Raw genomic sequence first — 14,615 nt, 5'->3', positions numbered from 1 at the left:
TGCACTGGGCCTCTAGTATGCATATAAGATCTTTGGTTAATCTCTTCCCGCCCTCCCCCTTCCCTCTGAGACTCATCAGTCTGTTCCATGTTTCCATGCCTGTGTGTTCAGTGTCTGCCTCCTGGTGGTCAGTGCACATCATAGCTACCAGTTGAACAGTTGTATAGGCTTTTATGTATATACTAGAGGCCCGTTGCAGGAAGATTCCTGTAAGAATAGGACTTCCTCGGGCCTATTCCTGCAAGAATAGGGCTTCCTGAGGCCAGAGCGAAGCAGAGAAGGGAGCGAAGCCCACCGAGGCTTCTCCGCCGCCTCGCTCCCTCCCGTGTCCGCCGCCTCGCTCCCTCCCGTGTCCGCCGCCTCGCTCCCTCCCGTGTCTGCTGCCTCAGCTCCGTTCCCTTCTCCGCCGCTTCGCTCCCTTCTGCAGTGCTTGGCTTCCTTCTACGCTGTCTTCAGTCTTCGCTCCACACCTGTGTATGCAAATTAACCGCCATCTCTGTTGGGTTAATTTGCATATTGCCCTGACTGGCTGGTGGGCACGGTGGAGGGATGGTCAATTTGCATGTTTCTCTTTTATTTGTGTAGATAGATTCTCAGGCCATACGAAGTTATCAACTTAAAAATTAGCCTGTTATATTTGGTCAAATATTTAATTAACTAACCCCTAATGCCTTGGCAAGGCCAGACCAAATGATTTCATGAGCCTGCATGGCCCGCAGGCCAGAGGGTCCTCACCCCTGTTCTAGATAGAGGCTGCCTATATGAGCAGCTCCCAGTAAAATCCCTGGGCCCTGGCCCCTCCAATGAGCATCCTGGTGACATCATTGCACATGTTGTCACAGCTCACTGCTGGCGGAATTAAGCACTTCCTGTGTGGCTCCACTGGGAGAGGACTCCGGAAGCCTGGCTTCATTTCCTCCAGGCTTCGCCCATGTGCCTTTTCCCTGTGTGGACCTGTGCTGTGCCCTCCCACTGCAGAAAGTCACAGCCAGGAGGACGACTATCCTGAGCCCTGTGAGTCCTAGTAAAGCAGTGGCATGGGGTGGTCTTGGACGCCCAAAACAGGCCTAGACAATGGGAGCAAGTCAACTTGCCTTTATAGACAAGGTCAAACCAGAGCTTCAAAATTCTGTTGGACAACTGGAGCTCTGGGTGCACATGACAACGTGTGCACGTGGCCTGGGGGTCCCAAACCCAGCAGGAAACAGTCGCACGGAGAGTTTTCCGGGCCCACCAGACTTCTGCCAGGGGGTTGGGCCTTTATTTCTTGGACGACTTGACTTGTGGACCTGCCATGTTAAGAGCAGAACTTCCCCAGCCTCCTGGCTGAGCAGCTGGTCACGGGCATGAATCACTGCAAAGCAGCACCCTGTCCTCTTCCCAGCACACACCCGCCTCTCTCAGCTGTCAATTGATCCGTTCCCAGCTGCTGTCCACCCACAAGGCTACAAGGTTCCATGTGCCATGTCTCTATAGCCAGGGTATACACAAAAACATCCTGGAGAAAGACGTTTTGAATACCACATTAACTTTAAAAGTGCACAAAAAAGTGCTCTGTAGACAATAACGTGCTTTACAGAGGGAGTGTATTATTAGGCTTAAAAGGCAGGTGTGAGGCCATAAAATACGTAACACCTTTGATGTAATGCTCCCAGCACTAAGGTATACCTCTAGACTCGCCCTCTAATTACAAGTCACATAAAGGCTGCAAACACATTTAGTTTAGGTTTCAGGTTTCAGTTTGTTGATCTTGAAAAGTAAACATGACCTCCATGTTCACAAGAAACAACTTCATCCGCAAGAAACGACCACGGAATTCCCATCCCATCACGCCTCAGAATTCCTGCCTTACACCCCGGGACCCTCTCCTTTGGGCCTTCCCCTCATCACACATGTGCACATCCCACCTCCACACGAAGCCTATTTGATGTACTTATTTCACCTCCCCGGAACTTCAGGGAGATCTCAGAACTCAACAGGATCTTCAAAATTCTGTTGGACAAAAGTTCTGAATGCATCTGGCACTGGGGGCCGGGGGTCCCACCCTCGGCGGGATAAGAGAGCCCTCTGGGGAGTTTTCCAGGTCCCACCCAGACCACCTGAATCACAAGTTCTACCAACAGGGTCTGGGCCTTTTTCTCTCAAGACTTCCTGAAGCGCATGCCTGCAGACGCACAGGGGCTCCATTTTGGACAAGTATGTCCTGTGGCAGACTGACAAGAGGGTCTGACGAAAGACCTTCAGGAACTGAAGGGTAAGGAGGAGAGTCCATCATCGACATTAGGACAGTTCTCCTGAGCAGCACAGGGTTAGGAGGGTGGAACCACAGAAGAAAATACAATCTAGCATATCACCTGGCTCTGCGTGGATGGCTGCAAAATCTAAAATGGGCTTCAACTTTATAACCAACTACAGGCAAAGGAGAAAGGGCTTCATTGCAGTTAGATAAGCTCACACACATCACCAACCTTGGTAACACAGAGGTACAGGTATAAGAGCTGGAAGTAGGTGGGCAACACAGAGGTACAGGTATAAGAGCTGGAAGTAGGTGGACAACACAGAGGTACAGGTATAAGAGCTGGAAGTAGGTGGGCAACACAGAGGTACAGGTATAAGAGCTGGAAGTAGGTGGGCAACACAGAGGTACAGGTATAAGAGCTGGAAGTAGGTGGGCAACACAGAGGTACAGGTATAAGAGCTGGAAGTAGGTGGGCAACACAGAGGTACAGGTATAAGAGCTGGAAGTAGGTGGGCAACACAGAGGTACAGGTATAAGAGCTGGAAGTAGGTGGGCAACACAGAGGTACAGGTATAAGAGCTGGAAGTAGGTGGGCAACACAGAGGTACAGGTATAAGAGCTGGAAGTAGGTGGGCAACACAGAGGTACAGGTATAAGAGCTGGAAGTAGGTGGGCAACACAGAGGTACAGGTATAAGAGCTGGAAGTAGGTGGGCAGGGGAGACGGGGCGGGGGAGGGGGGGAGATCCAGGGATATGATTTAGAGTTGACAGCACAGAGAAACAGAGGTTTAAGCATATCATTTAAAGCCACAATGGGCCCTAGCCAGTTTGGCTCAGTGGACAGAACATCGGCCTAGGGACTAAAGGTCCCGGGATTGATTCCGGTCAAGTGCACGTACTTGGTTGCAGGCTCGATCCCCAGCCCTGGTCAGGGTACGTGCGGGAGGCAACCAATCATTGTGTCTCTCCCACATTGATGTTTCTCTCTCTCTGTCTCTCCCCCTCCTCTCCACTCTAAAAAAAATTGATGGAAAAATATCCTTGGGTGAGGATTAACAACAACAAAAAGCCACAACGGTACACAATAAAATTACTAAATAGCAATTTGATACAAGTAAGTTGGAAAGTAGAGAGGCAAGGTGACTTGCTCAAAGTGAGCTCGTTAGAAAGTTCTGAGGCCAGTGCCCTCACACGGCCCTCACACTCCAGACCCAAGTTCTTTACCAGAATCTGGAGGAAGTCATGTGTCCACCTGGTTACGGGCAGAGCCGGAAAAAGAAACCAGTTCTCCAGCTTTAACATTATTTGAAAAAGTCATTACTACAATTTTCAGGAAAGACCATTTTGAAAATGTCCCTACCTGCTCATTCTTTCAACACACACCAGACATTTCTTAAAAAGAACCCCCCACTTAGACACACTGCCCACCTCTAACCAGCGCTGGGCCTGCTCGCCAACTCCGCACCATGTGGCAGAGGAAGCTGCCTCTCCTGCTCGCGGCTGTGGAGACATCAGCCCACTAGCCAGTGTCATTCAAAACCCGACAGAGAGCTCACGGCATCCACACTGAAGACACAAAGCCCGCTGCCTGCTCGCCTCTCAGCCCAGAGACTGAGCCACCAGGCAGGGGCCAGGCCATGCCCCACGCACACAGCGAGAGCGGCTGCTCCAGACACGTGTGGAGGGCACTGCTCCGCTCACGGTGACCCAGTGCACAGACCGGGCTGTGGAGAGGTGAGACCACTCAGTGACGGCCTCTTTATACTGCATAAAAAGTTGTGAAAAATTCAACAGAAATAATTTCTACTAAAAAATAATTCTTTAAAAAGAAAATATAACCGAAATGAATTAGTACTTGTAAAAAGCATTTAAAAAATTTCAATACAAGTCACTGTTGCTCACCCCATTCTCAGCACGCTTTTCTCCAGGCACGTTTATTACATTCCTCTGGGTTCTCTGCTCTTGGGTCTGACGGCCACCTAAAGAAATGAGAGGACCAAACTTACTAAAAATATACTAGAAAAACCATGTTCTCTTTTTAAGGACAATTAAAAAATATTTTTATTGATTTCAGAGAGGAAAGGAGAGGGAGCGAGAGATAGAAACTCCAATGATGAGAGAGAATCACTGATGGGCTGCCTCCTGCACGCCCCCAAATGGTGAGCGAGCCTGCAACCTGGGCATGAGCCCCTGACCAGAATTGAACCCGGACCCTTTCAGTCTGCAGGCCAACGCTCTAGCCTCTGAGCCAAACCGGCTAGGGCAACACCATATGATTTCACTGATGTGTGAAATCTAAAGAACAAAACAAACAAACAAACAGCAACTGACTCACAGACACAGAGCACAGTCTGAAGGCTGCCAGATGGGAGGGGGTTGGGTCTGGGTGAAAACGGTGAAGGGATTAAGAAGTACAAACTGCCAGTTAGGTAACAGTCCCAGCACAGGGAACGCAGTCAGTAAGGCTGCAATAACCAGGTGTGATAGCAGGTGGGCACTAGAATTACTGAGGATCACTTTGTAAACTACATGCTTTCCTTACGACTCCAGACAGCTCTCTTAAGTATCCCTAACACTTCTAAACGTCGTAGAGTGAGAAATGAGACCTTCCCCCTCACCTCACCAGCACAGGACATGGAGGGTTATGCACACATATTGTAGTGATAAGAGTGGAAAGTAAAGCTGCTTGCGCAGAGCTAAGGAAGGGAGGGCACTTGTATGTGGAGGGCTCGGGTAGAGGGTGCGCATGAATTCTTAGGCCGAGAGTACTGCTGTGGGACTGCACGGAGCCAGCAAATCCCTGCAGGAGGGGCTCTGGTCTGAGGCAGAAGGGGATGAAGAGCTAGACCTGCAGCCTTGGTCTCCTGACCCCGGATGCCCAGCAGCCAGTGGAGTGAAACCCACAAGAGATGGTGCCCTGTAAACCAGCTGTGAAAGGGGCTCTTAGAGAGTGAGCACCTGAGGGCACAATGTCCTGTCATGTAAAACACAAATAAAGAGGAATAACTCGCATAAAGAAATCTTTTTACAGAAGGATATCTTTTTGCTGTTGATTTTTTAAAACAGCAGAAGTAATCCACAATCACTGTCAAATAACAAGTTAAGGGTCTCTTCACTGTACAGTTTATATCAGCGGTTCTCAACCTGTGGGTCGCGACCCCTTTGGGGGTCGAACGACGCTTTCACAGGGGTCTCTTAAGACCATCGGAAAACACATATATAATTACATATTGTTTTTGTGATTAATCACTATGCTTTAATTATGTTCAATTTGTAACAATGAAAATACATCCTGCATATCAGATATTTACATTACGATTCATAACAGTAGCAAAATTACAGTTATGAAGTAGCAACGAAAATAATTTTATGGTCAGGGGTCACCACAACATGAGGAACTGTATTAAAGGGTCGCAGCATTAGGAAGGTTGAGAACCACTGGTTTATATGCTTTCAGAAAAAAAATTCCCTTTTTTGGGTTAAATTTTAATTCTAAAAGAGGTAGTATATTCCCAAAGTTCAAAATGCAAAAGGAACAAACAGATAAACGATAAACAATCCCCAGCTTCTTTTTTGATATCAGATATTTACATTACGATTCATAACAGTAGCAAAATTACAGTTATGAAGTAGCAACGAAAATAATTTTATGGTCAGGGGTCACCACAACATGAGGAACTGTATTAAAGGGTCGCAGCATTAGGAAGGTTGAGAACCACTGGTTTATATGCTTTCAGAAAAAAAATTCCCTTTTTTGGGTTAAATTTTAATTCTAAAAGAGGTAGTATATTCCCAAAGTTCAAAATGCAAAAGGAACAAACAGGCAAATGATAAACAATCCCCAGCTTCCTTTTTGTAATCCTCACCCAAGGGTATGTTTTCACTGAGAGAGAGAGAAACATCGATGTGAGAGAGAAACATTGATCGGTTGCCTCCCGTACGTGCCCCGACGGGGGATCAAATCCACAACCTAAGTTTGCGCCCTGACCAGGAGTCAAACCCGCAAACTTCCGTGTATAGGATGACACTCCAGCTAACGGAGCCGCCTGGCCGGGCGTTGCCAGTTTCTCAGTGCCCTTCCAAAGACACTTCAGACACGCCCCAGCCAGCATGGAACCAGGACGCTGTCTCTGTCACACAGAGGCCCCGTGTGCATACTGCTTCCCATGGTGCTTAGCCGCGTGGTGTGTCCAGGACCTGGGTCGGGGCACATGGCTCGCAGTCACGGCTGTGAGCAGCCCACTGTTGGATGCAGCACGATTTTCAGCCCAGTGCCCCCGTGGGCATGTGGGCTGTTCCCATCGGCGGTGCCCATGAGTGACCGTGTACCCACCATCCTGTACGTGTGTAGCACAGCTGTAGGGCGAGTTCTCAAAAGTGAGATCGCTGGGTGAAAGGGTTTGTGCTTCTGTAAGCGGAACAGATATGCCCAAACTGCCCTCTGCAAAAGCTGTCGCCTGGCACTCCCACGGACACATGGAGAGTGCCTGTGCCCAGCGTCCTCCCAACACTGTTACTAGGTGTCCCACCTTCGCCAGTGGACAGTTCTCCATTGTTAGGATGAGGCTGGACGTCCTGTCACATCCCAGGGCCACGACACTCTCTCTCCTGAGAACTGCATTTTTGTATATATTGCTCATTTTTTTAAACTGGGTTTTACTTTATTTCACTTTTTGTATCGATTTGTAGGAACTCTTTATATGTAAAAGAAACCAGCCCTTTGCTAATGAGCTACATAAATGCTATTTCCCAGTTTATAATTTGTCTTTTGAAATTGCTTAAGGTGGTTATTGCCAAACAGTTTTTGCTTTTTTAGTAATTCAGTTTGTCTTTTCTTTTTTGGTTTATTGCTACACTTAGAAAGGTCCTGTCCACTTTAAAAATAAAAGATATTTCTCAGCATTTTTCTAATCCTTTCATGGCTTTATTTACTCTTAAGCCCTAGATATTTGATCCATCTGGTATCTATCAAAAGCAGTTCCTTTGAACAGCATGTCTGAGCGCATTCCTGGGCGGTGGTCCCGAGAGGGAGCCAGGGCGAGGCGCCTGGACTGTGGAATAACTGAACTCCAAGCACAGAGGTCAGAGGAGTGTGAGACACCAACTCTCCTTCTCACACTGAGTGAAGGGCAACACAGCATAGTAGTTTATTTTAATACTTATTCCTATTTTTAAATTAAATTTTATGGCAAAATTTAACAAAGGGAGGGAAAGCACTCATTTACCTTGCTCACTGCTCTCGGTCGGGGAATCCTCATGTCGAAGAAAAAATTTCACTTCTTCCCTCCGCGGCCCCCACTTCTGAAGATGCTCATACATCATGTGATCAAAGGGTATGGGGCGCTCTGGAAAAAACACATCTCATTTATCTCAGAAACAAACAACGTAATTCCTACCCAAAGCACAAAATAAAGATAAATTTAAATAAATACACACATGAATTAGAATTCAAGAATATTATAAGCACTAAACTTTAACTTTAATGAAATAAAGCAGGAATATGAATGGACAATAATGTAGGTAACTAATAAGCACAAGAAGTAAACATAAAAGCAATTTTCCAACATTAAATAGGGAACACTGGGGAAAATGCCCTTCACAGTCTTTGTCATGAAGCAGTATGCCTCCCCCTCTTCAAAGGAACGTATCAAAAACTGGTGGGACCTGTTATTCATTAAAATGCTGCACGTGGTGATCGGACGTACGGAGGAGGGGCAGCACCCTGCCTCGCAATGCAGTGAGCCCACACAGCACTGCACACAGCCGCTCCCGCAGCATTATTCACAGGAGCCCGAAGCGGAAACAACCCAAATGCCCATTAACTGATGGATGGGTGAATAAGATGTGGTCCATCAGACAACGTGACCATCAGCCCACACCAGGATTAAGTACTAACACAGGCTTCCAACATGGATGCGCCTTGAGAACATTATTCTAAGTGTAAGCAGCCACATAGAAGAGGCCACACACTATGATCCCACTTATACGAGGGCCTGGAGTGTCAAGTCCACAGAGCAGGGGTGACACCGTGGCTGAGTTTGGTGCAGAGTTTGGTGATGGTTGCACAACACTGTGAACGTCCTAAAAACCACTCAACTGTACACTTTAAAATGGTGATTTTATATTATGTGAATTTTATCTCAATTTAAAGGGGAAAAAATGAAATCTTGAAATATTCCCACTATTGCTTTGCTTGACAGTTTGAGAAAGGATACTAGCAAGTCCCAAGGCTTGTAGAAATGGTCTGGGGAGATACAGAACAAAATGGAACAGTATTTTCCCTCCCTTCTGCTCAGTCTGAGGACTTGACTTTTAGGCAAGAGAAAGGACTTGGGGAGCGCACCCTATCATACAAGCAAGGGGTGATGCAGGTGCCCTCAATAAGTTCTAGGTTCCCATAGGAAGGACACCCTGCCCCTCTGCTCCTGCTCAGCTGGAACAGGGGCGTCTGGCGGGACATACAGCGGTCTTCCCTTGTGGTTTAGGAGGGCGTCCTGAGTATAGGGCTGGCTCTTAAAGGCACAAGAGGACAAGTTTAAAAAAGAGAGAGAAGAAAATCCTGTCACTCCTAGAGACATGACCACACTGTGCTGTGGCCTTGCGCCTCCTGCGTGTGCAGGCAGCTTCGCCTCACTCGGCAGACTTGAGGGCAAGGACAGAAATGGTCGCCTCTCTGCTGAAAATGAAATCTGTGAGCTTAGCTCAAGTGCAACTCAGAATGGGTATCACAGCAAAAAACGAGCACCAACTGAACAATAAAGAAGTAAAAATTATTCCGTAGTTTAGTTTTGTAAGTAACCCTCATGTACATAGGCCTATAAAAATCTATTGTTTTCTCTTACGAATTAACAAAATTTATAGAAAAGATTAACTTCAAGAAAAGTCCACTAAGCGTCACTCCCTTTATTTACATAAGAAGGTTCAGTGGTTGTTTCAAAGTGGAAACACACTGCCCGACACCGTCCTGTGACACACAGCGCATGCACCTCCTCAGGTGAGCCTCGGGTCCTTGGATAAGGCAGAGAGAAAACCAAGCAGGAAATCCCACAAAAGGAAGCACAAAGGGTCTACCTTCCCTCCTGTCAGCATGCGAGGGGACACTGTGTGGGGAAGGAACCACAAGAGCAGGGAAATAAACCGCAAGTTAACAGACTGTCACGGGCTGAGCTGAGTTCGTATGCTGAAGTCCTAACCCCCGAGCCTCAGAACATGACCTCACTGGGAGATAAGACCTTTGAAGAGGTAATAAGTTAGTGAAGCCATTAGGATGGCCCTAATCCAATATGACTGGTGTCCTTATAAGAGGAGGTCAGGACAGAGACACGGAGAAGGTGGCCTTTGACAAGCCAAGGAGAGAGGCCTCAGGAGAAACCAAGCTGGCTGACACCGTGCCTTAGGCCTCTGGCCTCCAGAATCGAGAAAATAAGTTTCTGTTGGGTAAGCCTCCAGGCTGTGGTACCGTGTTATGGCAACCCTGGCAAACGAATACGCAGGCCCACAGAAAACTATTTTCTTCCCAAAGGCATTGGCAACCACACTGGATGACATCTGTGACGTAACGATCGCACTGGCATGCCGTGAGTCACAGATGCAGTGATTGTTACGCAGGGGTTCTCTGAAGCCCAAACATTACTTCAAAGGTTCCTCTAAGGCAGTGGTTCTCAACCTTCCTAATGCCGCGACCCTTTAATACAGTTCCTCATGTTGTGGTGACCCCCGACCATAAAATTATTTTCGTTGCTACTTCATAACTGTAATTGTGCTGTTATGAATTGTAATGTAAATATCGGATATGCAGGATGTATTTTCATTGTTACAAATTGAACATAATTAAAGCATAATGATTAATCACAAAAACAATATGTAATTATATATATGTTTTCCGATGGTCTTAGGAGACCCCTGTGAAAGGGTCGTTCAACCCCCAAAGGGGCCGCGACCCACAGGTTGAGAACCGCTGCTCTAGGGTAAGAGATTGAGAAAGGCTGTTGGCTATAGAGCTCCCCCTTCCTTTGCATCTCATGTACTCGGACATATCTCCTCAAGACCCCGCGCTGCTGCTCCACTTCACTCAGTGACCTCAGTGTTTGCTAAGGGCCTGTTATGAGCACCAGGCGGGCGCTGGGGATACCATGGTGAAGAGACAACTTCCCACCTCCTGGGATTTAGTCTAATGAGCGCCATGAAGGCTACTTTGTCATGTTCTAATAAATCCTATGGCAGCACTGGAGCCCGGGGGAGGGACATTTAACACCCTCCAGGATTCAAGGAAGGGACGAGAGGCAAAAAGCAGAACTTAGCCAAGCAAAGCAGGGCGAGTGCCAGGGATTCTTCTAGACAACGGGAAGAGCATGTGGAACAGCCATGGCAAATACAGCACGCCGTGACCCTCTGCGCTCCGAGGTGACCGTCCTCATCGTGATGAGATAAAGTCACAGGTTATGATTTCAAATGGACTTGGGGACCAGGCCAATATCCCTGATGAACTCAGATGCAAAAATCCTCAACAAAAATATTAGCAATCCAAATTCAACAATACATTAAAAAGGTGACACATTATGATCAAGTGGGATTTATTCCAGGGATGCAAGGTTGGTTCCCACAAAAACAAAATAAAGGCTAAAAATCATATGATCACATCAATAAATGTGCAAAAAAAAAGCATTTGACAAAATTTAATATCCATTTATAATAAAAACTCTAAGCAAAATGGGAGTAAAGGGAACATACCTCAACATACTAAAGGGCATACATGACATACCCAGAGGTAACATACTCAATGCTGAAAATCTGAAAGTGTTTTCTCTAAGATCAGGAACAAGACAAGGATGCCCAATCTCACCACTTTTATTCAATATAGTATTACTGTAAGTCCTAGCCACAGCAATCAGATAAGAAATAAAAGGCATCCAAAGTGGAAAGGAAGAAGTAAAACTATCATTACTTGCAGATGACATGATACAATATATATATAGAATACCCTAAAGATTCCACCAAAAAACTATTAGAAATAATAAACGAATGTAGTAAAGTTGCAGGATACAAAATTAATATTCAGAAATTGGTTGCATTTTTTATACATTAATAATGAACAATTAGAAAGAATTTTTTTAAAAATTCCATTTACAATTGCACCAAAACAATAAAATACGTAGGAATAAATCTAACCAGGGAGGTAAAGTAGCTATACTCTGGAAACTACAGTATATTAACGAAAGAAACCGAAGAAGACACAAATAAATGCAAGGATATATCATGCTCATGGACTGGAAAAAATATCATTAAAATGTCCATATGAGCCAAGGCAATCTACAGAGTCAATGCAATCCCTGCCAAAATACCAATGACATTTTTCACATAACTAGAACAAACAATCCTAACATTTATATGGAACCACAAAAGACCCCAAATAGCCAAAGAATACTGAGAAAGAACAAAGCTGGAGGTATCAAGCTACCTGTTATCACACCACACTACAAGGTTATAACAATCCAAACAGCATGATACTGGCACAAAAACAGACAAACAGATCAACGGAACAGAATCGGAGCTCAGAAATAGACCCATGCTTATATGGTCAATTAATCTATGATAAAGGAAGCACTGGAGTAAAGTAAAGTAAAGTAAAGACAGTCTCATCATTAAATGGTGCTGGGAAAATTAGACAGATAAATGCAAAAAAATAAATAAAACTACACTGCTTTCTTACACCATATACAAACAAACTCAAAACGGATTAAAGACTCAAATGTAAGATCCGAAATCATAAAACTCCTAGAAGCCATAGGCAGTAAACTCTTTGACATCACTCTTAGCAATATCTTTTTGGATACGTCTCCTAGGGCAAAGACAACAAAAACAAAAATAAACAAAGAGGACTACAGCAAACAAAAAAAGCTTTTGCCCCATGAAGAAAACCATCAACAAAACAAAAAGGCAACCTACTAAATGGGAGAAGACATTTACAAAGGATACATCTGATAAGGGGCTAATATCCAAAAGAGATAAAGAAGTCATACAACTGAAAAGAGCAAAGAGTATGATTAAAAAATGGGCACAAGACCTGGATAGACAGGTCTCCAAACAGGACACACAGATGGCCAGACACATTAAGAGATGCTCAATGTCACTCATTAATCATCAGGGAAATGCAAATAAAAACTATGATGAGCTATTACCTCACCCGTCAGAATGGCTACCATCACAGACAACAAACAACAGGGCGATGACAATGTGGAGAAAAGGGAACCCTCATGCACTGTTGGTAGGAATACAAACTGTTACAGTCACTATGGAAAACAGTATGGAGGTTCCTCAAAAAACTAAAAATAGAACTACCATATGCCCAGCAATTCCACTTCTGGGTATTTACCTGAAGAAATCGAAAACACTGCTTTGAAAGGATACATGCGCCCTTATGTTCACTGCAGCTTATTTACAACAGCCAAGATATGGAAGCAACCTAGGTGTGCATCGATAGACAAGCGGATAAAGATGACGTGGTATGTGTATACAAAAGAAAGAAATCCAACCATATGGGACAATATAGATGGACCTAGAGAATATTATGCTAAGTGAAATCAGTCAGACAGAGAAAGACAAATACCACATGATTTCACTTATATGTAGAACCTAAAAAACAAAATAAATGAAAAAACAGAACAGAAACAAGCTCACAGATACAGAGGATAAACTGATGGTTGCCAGATTGGGGGTGGGGGGCTGAGGGGCTGGGTGGTAAAGGTGAAGGGGATTAAGAAGAACAAATTGCCAGTTATAGACTTAGTCACAGGGATGCGAAGTACAGCACAGGGAATGTGGTCCACAACATTGTAATAACTATGTGTGGTGCCAGGTGGGTACGAGACTTATGCTGATCACGTTATACAGTGTCTTATCACTGTGTTATACACTTAAAACTAATATAATATTGTATGTCAACTATAACAAAAATAAAAAGAGTGCTAACTTCAGCAGCACGTATACTAAAAGTGGAACAATACAGAGAAGATTAGCATAGTCCTTGTGCAAAGATAACAGGCTGATTCATGAAGCATTCCATATTTTTTATTGCATATTTGAAAGTTGCTAAGAGAGTAGATCTTAAAAGTTCTCATCTCCCCCCAAATATTCCATAACTGTGTATGGTGATGGATGTTAAGTCGACGTATGGTGGTGACCATTTTGCAATATATGCAAATATTGTATCATGTTGTACATCTGAAACTAATAATGTTGTCAATTATACCTGAATTTTTAAAATGTGGGGCAAAAAATACAGGACAATTTCACTGATTATCTCTAGGTGCCCTTTAAACACTTCCATTTGGATGCTCATCTCATATCATCCTGAACTCAAAATGTCCCAGCTGATCACTCTCCTACTTTCCAACACAGACCGCCCAGCGGCCCCCTCCTGCCGCAGATGAAGGAAGGCTGCCCTCTGCCCAGGCTGCGTGAGCTGGTCTAGTCTCCACCCTGCTGCCCACCTTCTCTCAACAGTCTCAGGCGCACACACATTTTCCCTCCCCCATCCTTCGCACTGTGCCCCGCTTAGAATATCCCAGTCTATCTAAATCCAACCCTTCCTTTAAGAGTCCAAATTGTTTGGCAGAGTTTCCTGTATTCAGCCATCATATTACCTACACTGCCCAACTAGCGGACAAGGTCCTTCAACGTGGTACCAGTATTTATTTACTCGTCTCACTTTAATAAACACATATTTATGGAGGACCTACGATTATACACAGGAAACACAGTAATGTTCTGCCTTCACGAGGTTATATTCGGTAAAAGTAGATGACACGCTTGACAGGTGACACACCAAACACTGTAGGGCAGCAGTGGTATCAGGAAAGACTTCCCAGAGCTGGACCACGGCCCTGCTTGCTTCGGGTGTCTGCAGCAAGGGTCAAGTCACAGAACACCTTTGTATGAACAGCATTTGTAAGACCCATCCCCCTGTAATACCATGCTACCTTTATTCTAATCACCCAATTCCTTATTACCACAGAAAGATGGAAACCAGAAGCAATGCTGTGCGCTTGATGACCACCGAGTCTGAGGTCCTCAGCCTCTGAGAGCCGCACACATACCATTTCCCCTCCACACTTCAGCCAAGTGGCAACTGCCTTCCCCAGGCTCCTTGCAAAACTCCACGACATCTCGACACGTCGTTTCTGGTGTCACAGGAACTTCGGTCAAAATCTGTTCATTGTTGCTCAAGAACACGGTTAGTATCATCTATAAGAGAAAAGATGAAGTCAAAGCTACAACTTAGAGTCATTATTGTAAAGAGATTAATCTGTAAATGGAAAGCAACTCCCCACCTCCCCACAGCCACTCCACTCCCCTCCACCCCCACTCCCACCCCCA

General features: G+C 45.2%; 1 protein-coding gene across 1 annotated transcript in view; it reads right to left on the bottom strand.

The window, feature by feature from the left end:
- PPP1R13B (protein phosphatase 1, regulatory subunit 13B) overlaps window positions 1–14,615 on the bottom strand; it is a 59,379-nt gene that overhangs the window by 28,583 nt on the left and 16,181 nt on the right. The window contains exons 2-4 of the mRNA XM_005853266.2: window positions 14,336–14,483; window positions 7,466–7,585; window positions 4,143–4,219 (exon numbers count right to left, since the gene is read on the bottom strand). Of these exons, the coding sequence (XP_005853328.1) occupies window positions 4,143–4,219; window positions 7,466–7,585; window positions 14,336–14,483 (345 nt within the window). The remainder of the gene's footprint in view (window positions 1–4,142; window positions 4,220–7,465; window positions 7,586–14,335; window positions 14,484–14,615) is intronic.

The sequence above is a fragment of the Myotis brandtii genome, unplaced genomic scaffold, assembly GCF_000412655.1.
Source record: "Myotis brandtii unplaced genomic scaffold, ASM41265v1 scaffold1020, whole genome shotgun sequence".
NCBI lineage: Eukaryota > Metazoa > Chordata > Mammalia > Chiroptera > Vespertilionidae > Myotis > Myotis brandtii.
Note: the sequence above shows the minus strand (reverse complement) of the source record. Positions and strands in the feature narration are given on the sequence as shown.